The sequence below is a fragment of the Serinus canaria genome, chromosome 8 (assembly GCF_022539315.1).
Source record: "Serinus canaria isolate serCan28SL12 chromosome 8, serCan2020, whole genome shotgun sequence".
Classification (NCBI taxonomy): domain Eukaryota; kingdom Metazoa; phylum Chordata; class Aves; order Passeriformes; family Fringillidae; genus Serinus; species Serinus canaria.
This window is the reverse complement of record NC_066322.1, coordinates 6,130,198-6,146,011: the sequence shown is the minus strand read 5'-3', so window position 1 is coordinate 6,146,011 and position 15,814 is coordinate 6,130,198. Positions and strand designations below refer to the sequence as shown.

The following is a 15,814-nucleotide window of genomic DNA, read 5'->3' as shown; positions in this document are numbered from 1 at the left end:
AAAAGCTTATATTAAAAAAGAAAATTTGCCCCAGGACCACATAGAAATTGCAGATCCTACTTAGTAGGAATTAACATGTCAGCTCCTACAGGATGGATACAGAATCCAGATACAAAAGAGGATTAGACCATGCTAATTTTCTTGTAGAAGATATTTGTCATCTTTACAGAAACATAACATTAAGTATTAAACTCTGTGTATCTTAACAGCATTTCAGTTCTAAATTCATAATTCAAATCAAGCATGGCAGCGTGGTATCTGTCTGTGGCAGTGCCAGTCTCTTGGTGAAAACAAGGAATTCCATGCCCATCCTACACCAGCTTATAATTTTATGTATGCAGCACCCAAGAGGTTGGCTGAGAAAAGGAGGTGACCAAGTTCTGCTGTGTGCTGATCCAAAACCCCTTGGAGTTTTTCCTTTAAATGAAATGGATTTAGTCATGCCGAGCCTGTATTTCTCGTGAGTACACTGATATTCTTGTTTGTAGTTTACAATCATACAAATAGAAATATTTCCATGCATCACCAAGCCAAAACTGTTTATCATCTCGTCCCACTCTTTCTCCCAGAGCTGAGGATCCAAGCCAGCAGCAGGACGTGGATTTAGGTCAGGCAAATCAAACGTCAGGCACAGCCAAGCGCTCGCCTGCGCTCCTGCCAACTGCAATGTGAATTCTGCAGCCCCAGCCCCACCAATGCTCTGCTCTCCCTCTCCTGGCTCCTGAGACATTCAGTGTTGGTAGCTGAAAGCTCATAAACCTTGAGCATTTTAATGCTACAGGTGGAAATGTAAGAGCTGCACCTTTATTTATGACTGACTGAAACAAGGGGGTTTGTAGTGAGGGTAGGTTTGGGGGTTTTGGGGGTTTTTTTTTTTTTGGTTGCTTGCTTGGGTTTTTTCGTTTAGTTTGGTTTTTTTTTTTTTTTTACCCAGTCATTGCAGTTTTCAAGAGTTCTTTGAGCACAGCAAGTCTGAGTAGCAGCTTTCATACACTGGGCACAGCACATTTTTTAGAGCTGCTGTCTGTTAAGCCAAACACCTTCTCCTGAGAGGACCTGAGACACTCAGAGCTACCAGGGAAAGATGCAATGGCCAAGCAGCAATGACAGAAGTTCCAGCTGGAATCAGCAGCTCCAAACATTCATTTCTAAATCTCTTGTTAAGAGAGATTTGAACAAAAGAAATGAGGACAGGAGAGGTGTGCTTTGAGGAACATGAAGCCAACTGAAACACTTTCCACTGCACTTTGCTAATGCAATTTTTGCTGCTCTTAATATCTTCCATGAGTCTACAGAGAACCAGGCTCAGAAGCACAGGAGACTAAAGATTGTAATATTTTAATTCTTGTGCTGACAGGCTTTTGGCATAACCTTTGGTAGACTTGATTTGCTACTCTGACTTGCAGAGTTGGCTGAGTTGGACAAAAAGCACCATAAAAACTCTATGTGACCTTTCTGAGCCAAGGGCAGGCATCACACCTGTGGCAGTGACTCTGCACATCTGGCCTCATTCAGGACCCAGGCAGAGGTGAATTACCCCACTGCTGCTGATGCTTGAAGAGGGGGAGAGCTGTTTGGGTTGGATTTCCTTCCTCCCCATCACTGCCAAAATTTTGGCTCAGCAGAGAAATAAAGGTTCAAACAGAGCCAAAACCCGTATTTTGTTAATTTTATAATAAAGAGCACACATGATCAAGTCCAACTTCCCATAAACCTACTTTGCTAGAAAAATCAATCACACAAAACAGTAAAAGCAGGTGTTTCAGTTGCCTTGATGCAGATGAAACAATACAAAGATAAAACTAACCTGAAGCATTATCTTACATATATTTCATCAAGGAAAGAAACAGGCAGTGCTGGCCATCAATTTAAGAAATGCTATTTTAGCCGTAACACAGAGCTTTGATTAAATTTAATACATCTTTTATATGAATAAGCAAATAGATTACAAAGATTATTACATTTTGTTACACATGGACTATTTCTTATGGAGCCTTTGACATTCCTATTAGGATACTTTTTTTTTTGGCTCTTTTTTCAAGTCCAAGACTGAACAAACGCAACACCTACCACTGGAAAGGTCCAAACCAAAACTAAGGCATGCATGCTGCCATTGGAAAAATGAAATGAGTTTCCATGATATTAATGAAATTATTCTGCTTCCTGCTACCCAGTGAAACACCCAACTGGTCCATCAGACACCAACACAGGCTTTTCACTTACTTTGCTTTTTCCAGAAGTTTTATTGCTTCTTCTCTTCTATCCTGGTCCAGATACAGTATTGCCAGCTCCAGCAAGGCATTTGGAATTAGGTAATGGTCATATTTTATCTTCTTCTCACTGCATTGGAAAAGAAATAGCCTAGAGACCTTGAAATGATATATTGTTTCCCTCATTTAACAGCTCCAAACACAAATAAATAGGAGATTAGCTAAGATCAGAAGGAGCAATCAATCTCTATTACAACACTTGTCATGTTCTCTATCCGAAGCTCCCTTCTGGGTTATTAAATGTGTATTTTGCATAAGCATCCTACACAGTATGTATAATCTCAGGATCAGAAAATAATGCCTTTATTATTAGGGAAATGTTAGAAAAGATGACAATATCATGAGCTCTATCCATGTGAGCTGACAAAAAGAGGTGCCATTCACCAAATGATGTGCAGCAGGTCCCAGTGTAATCATGCTCCCACCAGTCTCTGCAGAGTGCATTTGTATTTTTGGGTACAGATTCTTCATGACTGGGAAGAGGAAGGGGGCAATAAAAGCTAAGTGGTAACTGAAAAATTTTGTGCACCTACAGTCCCCCAAAAAGGAGAAAATACCTCAATTAAAAATTATTTTAAAATCAAATAAAAATTGAAGATTTGAAATTCTTCAACACATGGCTAATAACAGCAGAAATTAAAATTGCAATACCTTGGAGCAAACACTAAAGATACTGCAATCCTCTCCCTTCTATTCATATCATGGTTGCATCTCCTCTTACTTGAAACTGGAGAGCTCTCCTACATGCCAGGTATGAAAACTTACTTTAAATAGATGTAATTAAAGTGGTCTTCTGCTTCTGAGATCTTGCCCAAATGCTTGAAGCATAATCCCTTTAACAGCTTTATCACACACCGGTCATCTGCCAGTAGTTCTGTAGCTGCAGGAGGAAGGAAATGGCACATTTTAGAAAACTCTACAACAGAGAAGACTCTCCTGCCTTCAGGGAAACTTTTCAAAGGTATGTGTGAGTACATTCCATGTATGGAAACACAGGAAAGAACTAGTTGGTGAATTTAATTTAATGCAGAGACAAACACATATCAATCTTTTCATAAACTGATTGAACTTTGTCAAAAAAAGCTGTTCTTTCTCTCCCTACTCCCACTGAACAGCTATTCCACAGTCTTACTGCTCTAGCACCTAAAAACTAATTTAAGCTAATATTCTGTATTAGTATTTAGAATTTAGTATTTTGTAAATACTGAAGTCCAATTTACAATCTCTCAGCCCTTTGCCTTTATTGCCCTGTACAGCTCTTTTGCTTCCTGACTTGTAGTCACATGGCCTACTCAAGATCAAGAATTCTGTCAATTCTTCACCTTCATTTGGCTACATAAAAATATGTGTAACTTTGCTACCTGTACCTCACATCTTACCATACCTTCTTTGGAGTTTATACTTCTGAGACCCCAGAGTCTTTCCAGCTTCACCTAGATCAAAACCTTTACTATCAACACTCTTTCTCCATCAGAAAATTTCTGCATAATGTATATCAAAGAAAACTGCAGGGTTTTTCATAGCCAATCCATATAGGCAGCTTACTCTTAAAAGTTTATAGGCAAAATCTTCAGCTTGGTTGCTCATTTCCAATTCATTAAATATGCCTGAAAACAGCAAGTCAATATTTTGAACAGGCAACACTTTAAATTGGTGGCATGTCTCAAATATATCCCACTTTTCAATTTCATGTCCTCATAGTGTTCTACAAACATGAATCTGCTACAAATCCCTGCAAAACACAGCCTTAGCCACAATCTGCCAACTAAGGAAAAAAAGGGAACAGGGAAATAGTTCACTTATTTAAAATGATGAAACAAAACGTGACAAACAAGGTGAATAGGTCAAAGGCCTTTTTCTGAGATGTCACCTTCACTGAAAATATTTTCCCACTCTCTTTTTCAATTAATTAAAAATAGATAGTTTTAACCAGTCTTTCAGGCAACCCTTTCAACTCTTGTGTAATTCACTGCACAGAAGTCCAAGGCCCTAGAAGAGACTTCAATGCAGTGTTTTAGCCTATATTACTTTGTCAACAGGGGCTTGATCCTTTTGCAGGAACGTTGTATATAATAGTAGTAAGATCAAATATTGGTCAAGGAAAAACTGACAAATGCTGTGCAGACTGCTTGCACTTCCGCAGGAACTGGGAAAGACTGACAAGAAATAAACACCAATTCAATTTTCTCATGGATAGCTAATTAAGAGACTGACAGAAAATGTAGTAGCAGAGGCTGTTTCAGTTCAATCCCATATTGTGCTCATTGACAGGAAGGCCATCCCTGGTGTCCTGAATTTCTGCAGCACACTGGTGACACCAGAACATTCAACTCAAAGGTCACATCACAAACTGACAGCACTTTTAAAACAAAAAGCCAACTCCTCTCCTATTTATCCTTCAAAACTGAGGATAACAAAATCTGAGGGTAACAAAGCTTCAGGATCCAAGTAATGAAGTCAATGAATATGCTAATGTTGATCTAACAAAATAAACAGACCTTTATCACGTCATAAACCATTCCTAATACACACCCATGGATGGGAAAGTCACTATTATTGTAAATAGTTGCTACCTTAAAAATAAAAAATATTCCTACCTGCATTAATAGTTTATAGTTTCATTATCTATGTTCCTCCTGTGACCCAATTAACTTCACTAAAGAGCGTGTCTCTATTCACAGATAATATCCCTAGCTATTGCAGTGTAAAATAACTGCTTAAACCCTACCACTGGTTACCTGAACTTCTTGCCAATGCTTCTTCTGCTTCATTTAAAGTCTCTAACATGCCTTCTGTTAAGTTGGGACATTTTCCAATTACAGCGTAGCCATTCCAGATATACATCATTTCCTGGGGTCAGGGAGAAATGACAGCACCATTAATTACAGTACTGGATAAATGTAGTTATCAAACACTTCAGTTTATCTCTTCATGATGAAAAAGTTACAGGTTCCTTAAATAAAGTCAGTTTGTCAAAATGTATTTTCATTGCAACTGAAAACTTGTTACACAGTTTATCAGAACAAATTAGCCCTGGAAGATACCTCAAGAGCCACTTACTGCAAACAATGCAAAGGAAAATGCTTGAACAGAATGCAAACACATTTTCACTTATAGAAGAAGGCAAGTACCAACAAAACAGACTTAAAACATTCACAGCACATGGCTAATTGTCCCTTCATTAAGGTCTCCTCTTGTTTTTCAATTCTATCCTAGCAAAGGCAGTAATACCCATAAATAACTGCAATGCACTGCTTCCACAGAAAAATTATGAAATCTCAGGACAGCCAAATCAACCAAAAAGAAAACCAAACCCTCTATCCTTTAATCCAAGTTTCAAACAAAAAGACAGAATTTTAATTTGGAACTGTAAAATTCTTACATTCCTCAGGTTTGTTTGATGTTCCCAAAGAAAGCAACTTCTTTATTATTCAACTGTCCTTGGAGTAAGTTTTATCAAAAACTACTGGCTGAATTCCTATTTGCTACTGGAGTTCTTAGAGTATATCACCAAATGTGCCCATTGCTACTACCAATCACAAAGTGAAAGATTAAAATATTATATAGACTTACAACTGGCCTTCATGACATTATTTAATCATAAAAATCACAGAACATCCTGAGCTGGAAGGGACCCACCAGGATTGTTAAGTCCAGCCCAAGAACACCCCAAGAACCCCATCCTGTGCCTGAGAGTGTTGTCTAAAAACTTCTTGAGCTCTGTCAGGCTGGTGCTGTGACCATTCCCTGGGGAGCCTGTTCAGTGCCCAACCACCCTCTGGGGTGGTTGAACCCTTACCTAATACCCATCCTAAACCCTCCCTAACACAGCTTTGTGTCATTCCCTCAGGCCCTGTCACTGATCACCAGAGAGAAGAGATCAGTGTGGGATATATTTATTCTATTTATTTACATAACCTTATCTGTGGGTGATAATTTAAAGCATTTGGATAAAATTTCCATTTAGAACAACTGAATTGTGGAACTGTAGCACAAAAAGCTGTCAGGCTAGAATAGCTGAAACAGCATGTTAACCCCAGTCACTGTTGCTTTCACCATCTGGTCTCTGTTGATTAGAAAACCTGTGCTGAGCTTACTGGACCTAGTGCAGATTCATTAACATGGTTTTCAAACAGGAGTATTCAAACCACATTCATTCAAGCTAAATCTCTGAGCTAAGACTTGCTTGAGGACTCATTCCTTCCAGCAAGTCTCCTGATAATGAAAAGAAAAATCCTGGAGATGAGATTCTGTTCCCAATTCCACATCCATAAAGTGCTTTTGTCTGCTCAGCTGCGGCATCTGCTGCCTCGGAAACGCAACTGCACGGCAGCCAAGGACGGGTGCCCGGCCTGAGAGCTCCTGCTACAGAAACCTGCTCAGCAAAATCCCAGCAGCATAGCCCAGCCAAACCCCAGTGTACTCTCCTTCCTCTCTGAAACCTGAAAGGCACATCAAAGTAACCTATTTCTCTCATTTCAGTCTTACCAGTGGAAAGTGGCCCCTGCTGAATACCCATGCTCTGTAGCAACTATTTCAGTGTCACATACCCCTGGTGGACTGCAGAGTGGTGTCAAAGAGGTTCTCCCTGTTCTGGCATTTTCTTAAAGAATATTTATTAATTCTCCATCTCCTTCTTAAAAACACAACAGCTGAAAGTGCTGCAAGGGTTAACACCACTGCACTTGGCAAATGCCTGGACTCAAAAACCTTTTATATCCTTTTTCATTATGTTCTTTGCAGACAGATTTTTCTAAGTGCAATGGGTACCTCATGCAAGTGGCCACAGGGAACAGGCCACTATTACAGGGGAAAAAAAAATTAATTGTCGTGGTTTTCTGGGGTGGCCAAAGGAGTCAGTTTTTTTCTCCCCAGTACCCATGAGCTGCTCTGGAGGACACCAAACTGCAAACACTCAGGAGCACATTAAACAGCTCCTTACATGCAGTGCCCAAACTTTCCATTGTTTCCTTGACACCACCCCTCCTTGTACCTTATAGTGCTCTGTTAACAAGTGACACGACAGAAGAGACCCAGGGCAAAGTTCCTCCAAAGGGGACCAAAAGAAAGCTGTTGGGAGCACGCTGCTCTATAGCTGGAATAATGAGTTACACATGCAACACATTTACGTGTCACAAACAGCTGGCTGAGTTCCCTGTGGCTGGTGCATGCCCCAGTTTTACAGCATTCCTTGCATTCATCTGGCTTTGCTTTGGGAACATTCCAGTCTCCTGCAGAGGTTTCACCTTAGAAACACGGAAAGATACTATTCCAATTATCTCTGGTTTATTTCTCTAAATTACAAAAATGTTGAAGAGGGGGTGTGTGTGGATATTTCTTACTTACCAAAGGTGGGACAGGCAAAGGAATGGGGTTTGAAGAAAGATACCGTCGTGCTTTCCGAATTGCAAACTTTTCTGTGGGCAGAGATTTCCCTGCAATTTTCAGTTTCAGGCTGGGAACAATCCTGAAAGTTTAAAGGAAAACATAAGGAATTTTTCCTCTGTGAACCTCTGAGATGAAGACATTCAAACTTTAAAACAAACAAACAAACAAATAAACAAATCAAACCAAGGAGAACTCTAAAAAGCTGTTACACACTGGGCTATTGCTACCTCGGGGAAGCTGAGCAATACATACTCACAAAAGCTGTCTTTATGCAGGGCACGTTTATCTCTAGGCTTCCTCTTTAATCAAGCAGGAGGAGAGGGACTCTTCCCCACTGAAAGATTAAATTAGATGATGCACCTGACTTATAAAGGGCTCATCTCTCTTCACAGACTAAGAAAGAGGCAAACTAGCTTTTGTCTCCCCATTCTCCCAAAGACTAAAACTATTCACTTCATAATGGATTTCAAATTCAGTGAAATCTGTTTATGATTACAAAAGACAGAGAAAACTTGAAAAGAGTAATGTAATCACATTTTAAAAAACTAGATTGCATATAAAAATTGTAAACCCTAAAGTAACCAAATTTTCTTTGCCCCAGCAAGCCTTTTTGAGCTTAAACATTACATTAACACAGTGAGGTTATCTCACTGTGTTTATAATGCACAGATTCACCTGCACATTTACTTATTTCTTACTTCTCTGAGACTCAGAACCCAAGAATCAAGTTGTGCTGATGTTCCCACTAAGGAAGAACACATCTTGCAGCAAAATCCATTGAAGGCTTTCACATCTTACATTCCATTTTGATTAAAGGAAGCAAGTGAAAAAGAATGTATTACATGGAACAGCAGCACTGTATGGCCAGGAGAAATTTGCTGTCTTAACTCAGGGTCCACTTCAGTCTAAGGGATGTTTAACTCTGCAATTTCTTACCAATCCAATGCTATTTGCACAATAATTTTGCCTCTGTTCCCCCAGCACTGTGACATGAAAAGATAGTAAATTGTTGTAACTGTGAGTTTGCAAATTTTACCTAAATAATTCAACTTCGCTGTCTCCAAAAGGACTGCAGTCATCTGGTCCAAACATACTGAGATAAGCAGCTTTCATGTAAATGTAAGTAGCCTGCAAATGCAATGAAGAATATCTATAGAGAAAAATGAATTTACAGCATCACCTTTATTCATATAAAGCACAAACCAGTAACATAAAGGGAAGAAGTTGCTGCTTTTGCTCACAGTCTTACATACTAAGCAAACACATACATGATTTAAAAACAATATTCTATACTCACTTTCTAAAATATTTATCTCTTACTTAAATTTTTGTATCAGCTTATAGTTTGTGTCCAAATACCAAGAACAAATCTCATGCTTGAGTAAAGTAAGTTTTTAATACTCTTAGGAACACACACTAGAAAACCTAAGATAAGGTCATGCTCAGAGAAAAAAACCTAATAATATACAGTCCCTGTGCCCCATCACAACTTGGTAAGATATCCCAAATAGTAAGTTCTAGAAAACAGTCACTGTCTGGAGTTCAGGAGAGCAGACTTTGGCCTCTTCAGGGATCTGTGTGGTAGAGTACCACAAGATAAAGCCCTGGAGGGAAGAGGGGTCCATGAAATCTGGTTAATACTCAAGGATCCCTTCCTCCAAGCCCAGGAGCAATGCATCCCAAAAAAAGAGGAAGTCAGGCAAAAACTCCTGGAGGCCCACGCAGGAGAAAAAGGATCTCCTGGACAAACTCAAGACACAAAAGGAAAACCTACAGAGGGTGAAGGGAAGGACAGGCAGCTTGGGAGGAATACAGAGAATTTGTCTGAACGGCCAGGGATCGGCTTAGGAAAACTTAAGTCCTATGTATGGCCAGAAAGCAGGATCTTACCTGCTTTACCTGATCTTACAAGCTTACCCAGGATCTGGAGAAGACTGAGGAACTCTGACTTTTTTCCCTCAGGCTTCACCATCAAGTGTCCCAGCCTCCCTGCCCAAGTCACAGAAAGCAAAGGCAGAGAATGTGAGATGAACTGCCCAGGGCAGGAGAAGTTTGAGTTCAAGACCATCTAATGAGCCTTAAGGGGCAAAGCTCATGGATCCTGAGGGAACTGGGGAATGATGTTGCTAAGCCCCTGCCTGGCATATCTGTGAAGTCAACCCAGCTCAGAAAAATTCCCACTAACTGGAATAGGGAAAATATCTTTTAAAAGGCAAAAAGGGAAGAGAAAGGGAGGAGAGCTACCAGGTTCTGGATTGAAGAGCTCCTCCTTTCCAGATGCACAGGGATACAGATGCCACTTCTAATTGTATTTACTACCCTGGAGGCACCACCGTAGCTAACCTCACTCGCTAGCAGAAGAGCTTTTATCCACAGCATGATGAAAGAAATGGCAACTTGCACCATTAATTGCAACATCTGATGACACAACCAGTCAATACACAGCATCTTTAACAAGTTGCTCTTCATCTACCAGTTGGGCTCAAAAGATTTGTGCCTGCCCACCATCTGTTCAGATTTGGATGTTTGCAATTCACATCATTCTGCAGCAGTCACAGCAGGCCAGGTTTTACTTTAGAATCTGCACCTTCAAAGCTACAAAAACATCAACTCAATTTACTTGAAAGTCAATAGATGCTACAAGGCCTCCTGCCCTCCTGTTCTGCTGAACTTACCTTGGACCAAGTGTTTTCCTTGCTCAGCAGGTCTGCATAGAAAAAAGCCATCTTCCACTGGCGCTTGTAGGTGAAGCACCACATCAGCTCCCAGTAGCACATGTGATGAAACTGCTTCCAGTACTGCTGAGCTTCACAGCATTCCTCGTACCTATTGACTGCCTGCACACAGACATTTCCAAACACTGCCTTAGTCAGGTGTAAATGCACAGGCAGGGGAGCTGTAACACACACTGGGGCTCCAGGATCTCCCTGCATGGCTACTGCAGCTTTTAAATTATTGCCAGCCCAGTGTTTCCCAAAATCACATCTGTCTGCTTTACCCAAGAGATTCCTGGCTACACGGTCATTCTGGTGCTAGCAAATTTACCCTGCCACAGAGCTCCCCGTTCCTTAAAGTTATGTTTCTAAGCATACTCAAAATGAATGTTTGTGTCTTGGGAAATTAGGAAACTGAAGGCAAAAGACAGATGCTCAGCTGACATTTATTGCTGCACTTCAATGGATTTCAAGGGAGCTACTGCCCTGCACACCAGCTGATACTCTGTCTCAGAGTGTTTTGGGCATGCATTTTTCATCTTAATAATTTTTTCAAGTCTCATTAAAGATACAATCTGCCACAGGATGGGAAAGACAGTGATAAAATTGTGTCATTAATCCTGGTGGACTACATTATCACCAGAAATTGAGAGGGGTAGCAAAATGAGGTGGAGAAACAAGTCAAAATAGTGTACAAAATTCCTGTTTGTAATTCAATAAACTATGAATTACATATAGGCCAAAGCCAGAGGAAGCATTAGCCAAAAAGGAAATAACATTCCTGGAGGAATTTTTCCAAAGCTTTTGAAATTTACTTTCTCAAGAGCAAAATGATTACTTACCGCATCAATATTACCCTTTAGTGTTTCTATCCTGCCTGCAAAAAACAGGAATATGGCTCCCTGTAATAAATAATAATAAAAACACAAGTATTCTATAACAGTTTTCAATCTGGCCATACAGTCTAAATCTTTGATTTTTGGCATGAAAACATTAAATGACCACACCAAATAAATTATGATTCATTTTACCTTTGGATAGCGTGCCAAGTAAGGCTTAAGTAGTTTTTCTGCCTCCTCAACATTTCCTTTTCCTGTCCCTATAATGTGAAAAAATCCAAGAGATAAAAATAGTTAGAAAACAAAGCAAAAAAAGAGAACAGGAATGCAAGGTACTGATTTTCCATCCTCAATTGGCCAACATGTTGGTTCCTCTCTCCACTAAGTAAAGCATAAATACAGGTTGGTGCTGCACTAAGGCAGCAGCAGGAAGCCCTGAAAACATTGTGCTTCCTGACTTGAAAACTCAGGCACAGACAAACACATTTTGTGGAATGATTTAGCAGGAGATAACACAGAAGTATACACTGGAGGGAAGCTGTCATCTCCCAAAGAAAATCCAATGTCAACAAAGCAATTATCACTTACAGCCATTATTTTAATCTCCCCAGCATTGCACCTGGCTAAAACAGATTTCAGTTCTCACAACTTTCTTGGCCATCCCCAGTATCTCCCTTCTCACCTGTTAAAAAAACTTCCATCTTGAAAATTAAAACCCACTCTTCAGTTATGATTACTGTAAAATGGCCCACAAATGACCTACATTTAATCTGGTTACAAACAAACTATTCACCAACAAGCAGTTGATGGAATCATCTTTTTCCCCCTTTGTGTCCCACAAGAACTAATGAAATCCAAGAGTTATTATAAACAATCTTACCTAACACAAAGGTCATGAAAGTATGATAGCAAAGCAACAGCATGGTACACAGCACCGACCTAAAGCTGTATGATGATGCTCCCTCTTGAAGCTGCAGCAGACCATGTTCCTGTGCAAACACAGGGAGGGGGACAAGGGGTTGGGAAAGAACCAGGGCTGTGTTTTCCTGGTTTAACTTCTGCAGCGTCAGCTACAGATTGCTCACTCACCAAATTGCCTAAAAGGCACTGAAAAATTCCTCAAAAGGCACTGATTGCTTATACAGCAATTAAAGATAAAATACACCTATTCATTTATCTAATAGTTTTTCATGGAGTTACCGCTTAGCCTGGAAAACACCTGGTGACAGAGCAGCAACTTGGGATGTATGGTTAACATAAGAAAACAAGAGACAACTTATCACTGTGATCCAAGTGCTGCTAAACAGCATTCCAGAAACAAAACACAGGGTTCTGAAAACAGAAAAAAAAAAAACAAAAAAACCCCCACACATCAACATTGTACAGTGTATTCCTGTTTGCTGTGGTTCACTGCACAGAAGAGTTAAAGGTATCAAGAAAATAAAATCTGCAATGAACAGAGGAAAATATGTCAGGGCAAAAAGACATTTTAAAGTATGCCAAGAACAAAAGGAGCTTTGCAATGATGTTGGCCCAATACCACCAGTGGAAAATATGATGAAAAGAAGAGAATTTCTGTTCCCTTTGGGAAGAACTAAAGCAATCAAGGATAACACTGTGTTCATAGCCAATGACAGCATGATGGATAACCAGCTTTAGGGATTCAAGCTCCTGAGGCAAAAGCATTAATCAGCCCATTCTAGGACTAGTTCCATGCTATCAACAGCAAAAATATAAATATGCAAATGTATCAAACAAGAGATCTGCCTACTTATAAATATGCACAGTAAGACATCCACTGTGTGCTGGGACAAAATCTGTTTCAGTTCCTCCATCCCTGCCCTGGGAGGTCACTGGAACACGTGTGTGACTACAAGGACACCTTTTCAAACCAGCTACACTATAAATAGGAACCCTGAGGGATGTCTACCAGAGGCACCAGGAAAGGCACCAGGGAGAGCCCTCAGAGGACGATCCCAGCACAGATTTACATCTTTTGTGTGTCCTTGTTGACTGAGGGGTGTTGCACCACCACGCCTTTATTGCTTACTGTGTAAACACTGAAGCCTGTAATCATATTCTCATTTTCCTCAGACATCTATTTTTGCACTTAAGTAGTGCAGTAAATTGTTTTCACGTAAATATAGGGGAGGTTGTGATTTTGCTTCTCTTTGTTTTTGTTCTGAAAACTCAATGTATTACATTAATTACTGCTACAAGGAAAAATATGACTCATATTTGCAGATCAATTATTATAACATCTAATTGGGACAAAATAATGAAAATACTGACTTGCATATCACTATAGAAGAAATTAAAAGATAGTAAAATCATTACAGAAAATCAGTGATTTAATGGAAATCAAGTACTTAGCAAAATAAAACTAGCTTCATTTTCTGCTCAGAGGAAAAGTTTGACTGATACAAGTAAGTAACAAAATATTATATATTCAGCTCCTTCAAACTGCCCAGATGAAACCGACAACCATTTGTATTTTTAAAAAGTAGCACTTCAAGGTAGAAGTAAAATAAAACATTCTGTGGAATGAATTCTGCAAAAAAATTTTCCAAAGTATATTTCCAAAGCACATTTTTTTTCAATGAAAAATCTTCAAGCTTGATATTTCACTGAGCCTTTACTGGCACTAAGTTTTACAGCATTTGGTATCTTCTGTATTATATAAAAATAAATATAAAATGAATGTGAATAGCACTAAGAATGATTCAAACAGACTTTGTTTGTCATATAAAATAATGCAACCTTTGTCAAGTTGATCTCAATTATGTTTTAGTCTCAAAAGCATATCTGAGTGCAGCCAAACACAAAGTTATAATCTGTATGGACAAGGAATGAACCCACACCCATCTTACACAGGACTGCATCCTGGATTGCACTAACTGGATTAAGAATATTGCCCATTCATCAGAAGAGGGCTTAAAATCTGGCACCTTTAATTCTAAATTCTTGAACTGAGTTGTTACACAGGCATGAGGAGCTCACTGAGCAAGTTAGTTCACTCTGTGGAATGTCCATAAGCCTATATAGTCTAGCAGAAGTATTAAAGGCTCTTTACTTTTCACTCTGCCACCTGAATATCCCAAGCTTTCTGGATTAAAGTAATAACAATCAGTAGAAGACACAGCCTAAATAAAAGATATCTAGAAGTAGTTGTTATTAGTATTTTAATTCTTGCTTGTAGAACACACTGCAGCAAAGCTGCTTCTCCTCAAAAAAACCTCTTGCAAACTGCATCTCTTACAATGGGATACCCAGAAAATAGGAATATGAAGGGTGTCACTGGGAACCATGTTTTACATCCCACACTCCCTAGCTGGCCTCCCAAGGCTCTCTCTGAGCCTGGCTGGGGCAGAGGTGCTCCTCCAAGGAATAGTTTGGCACAGCAGCCTGGATCAGGCACATGAATCACCTTTTCAGGCACCACCCTTTCTCCACAGGGAGCCTACAGGGATTAGCCAACAATCATCACCCAAGGGAGTGCCAGGAGCTGGGCAATGTAAGGCTCTCCCGGATCAGACTGAGGATCTGGGAAGCAAATCACAAGCAGCTACTCGAGCCTGAGGAGTAACTCTGCAAACACACTGCCCTCACTTAGGGACTGGCACCAGTGAGTACATTATATTTAATTGCCAGGACACACCTTCTAACCATAAATGACCCATAACTATCTCCCACACCTATGACACAACTGATAGAAGCAATCCCAAAACACCAGGAACGAGTCTCCAAACAAAGTCCATTACAGGGCATTTGGTGACAATATAAGACAGATGTTAAGGCAGTAAGTGTTCATAATTTTTCCAGAAAGACATTTTTGTAATTTCCCTAATTGACACTAACACATTTCAGTTTTATTTTCACACAAAACATAAACTACTCTGAAGGATATAAGGCAGAGCACAGGGCAGACATGATCCAGTGTGGTATCTCAACATTCTGTGCAAGTTCCTCATGACATTCCACAATCTAATTCCCCAGACTGACTACATTATATTACATCAGAATCTCATTGATTCAATTCTTGTCCCAAGACACCCAATGCTTCATTCAGGACTCCCCATGTGAGCACTGGGGATTCCCACAGCAACTGCAGGATGAACAAGGACAATGTTCAAAATCATTATCAGACAACACTGAGACTGGTTCATATTCATTTCAGCTGCTACTGACTAAAACCCATCAACTTTCCTGAAGCAAAAGTTCTTGGATGTTATTTTAAAAAAATTCTTTTAATTAGGGATCTTGACAATGAAAGCAAAGAACCCATGGCCTGATCACATTGGTGCACGTTTAGCAAGGAGGATGGATGCTACTGACAGCTTTACAAAGAACTGACTAATTAAGTTGATGGGGCATTTGAATGTATCCCATCAAATAATATTATATTTAAGCTTCATTTAAAATTTGAAGAGACCAAAATGCAATTCAAAAGAGATGCTTAGTGAGAAACTGGAACTCAATTTATTAGAAATTGACACATCAAAAATATTCTTCAGCTTTGGGAAAAATGAAAAAATGACCTCCCAGATTAAAAAAAAAAAAAAAAGAATAATTTGAAAGAAATTGGTTCTATCTGACAATTTTC

General features: G+C 39.6%; 1 protein-coding gene across 2 annotated transcripts in view; it reads right to left on the bottom strand.

Annotated features, from left to right (window-relative positions):
• TTC39A (tetratricopeptide repeat domain 39A) overlaps positions 1-15,814 on the bottom strand; it is a 50,958-nt gene that overhangs the window by 9,371 nt on the left and 25,773 nt on the right. For both annotated transcript variants that reach the window (XM_030226290.2, XM_009088713.4), the window contains exons 9-17: positions 12,092-12,200; positions 11,404-11,471; positions 11,215-11,274; positions 10,334-10,495; positions 8,695-8,786; positions 7,617-7,737; positions 5,009-5,120; positions 3,036-3,150; positions 2,224-2,340 (exon numbers count right to left, since the gene is read on the bottom strand). In XM_030226290.2, the coding sequence (XP_030082150.1) occupies positions 2,224-2,340; positions 3,036-3,150; positions 5,009-5,120; positions 7,617-7,737; positions 8,695-8,786; positions 10,334-10,495; positions 11,215-11,274; positions 11,404-11,471; positions 12,092-12,200 (956 nt within the window). The remainder of the gene's footprint in view (positions 1-2,223; positions 2,341-3,035; positions 3,151-5,008; positions 5,121-7,616; positions 7,738-8,694; positions 8,787-10,333; positions 10,496-11,214; positions 11,275-11,403; positions 11,472-12,091; positions 12,201-15,814) is intronic.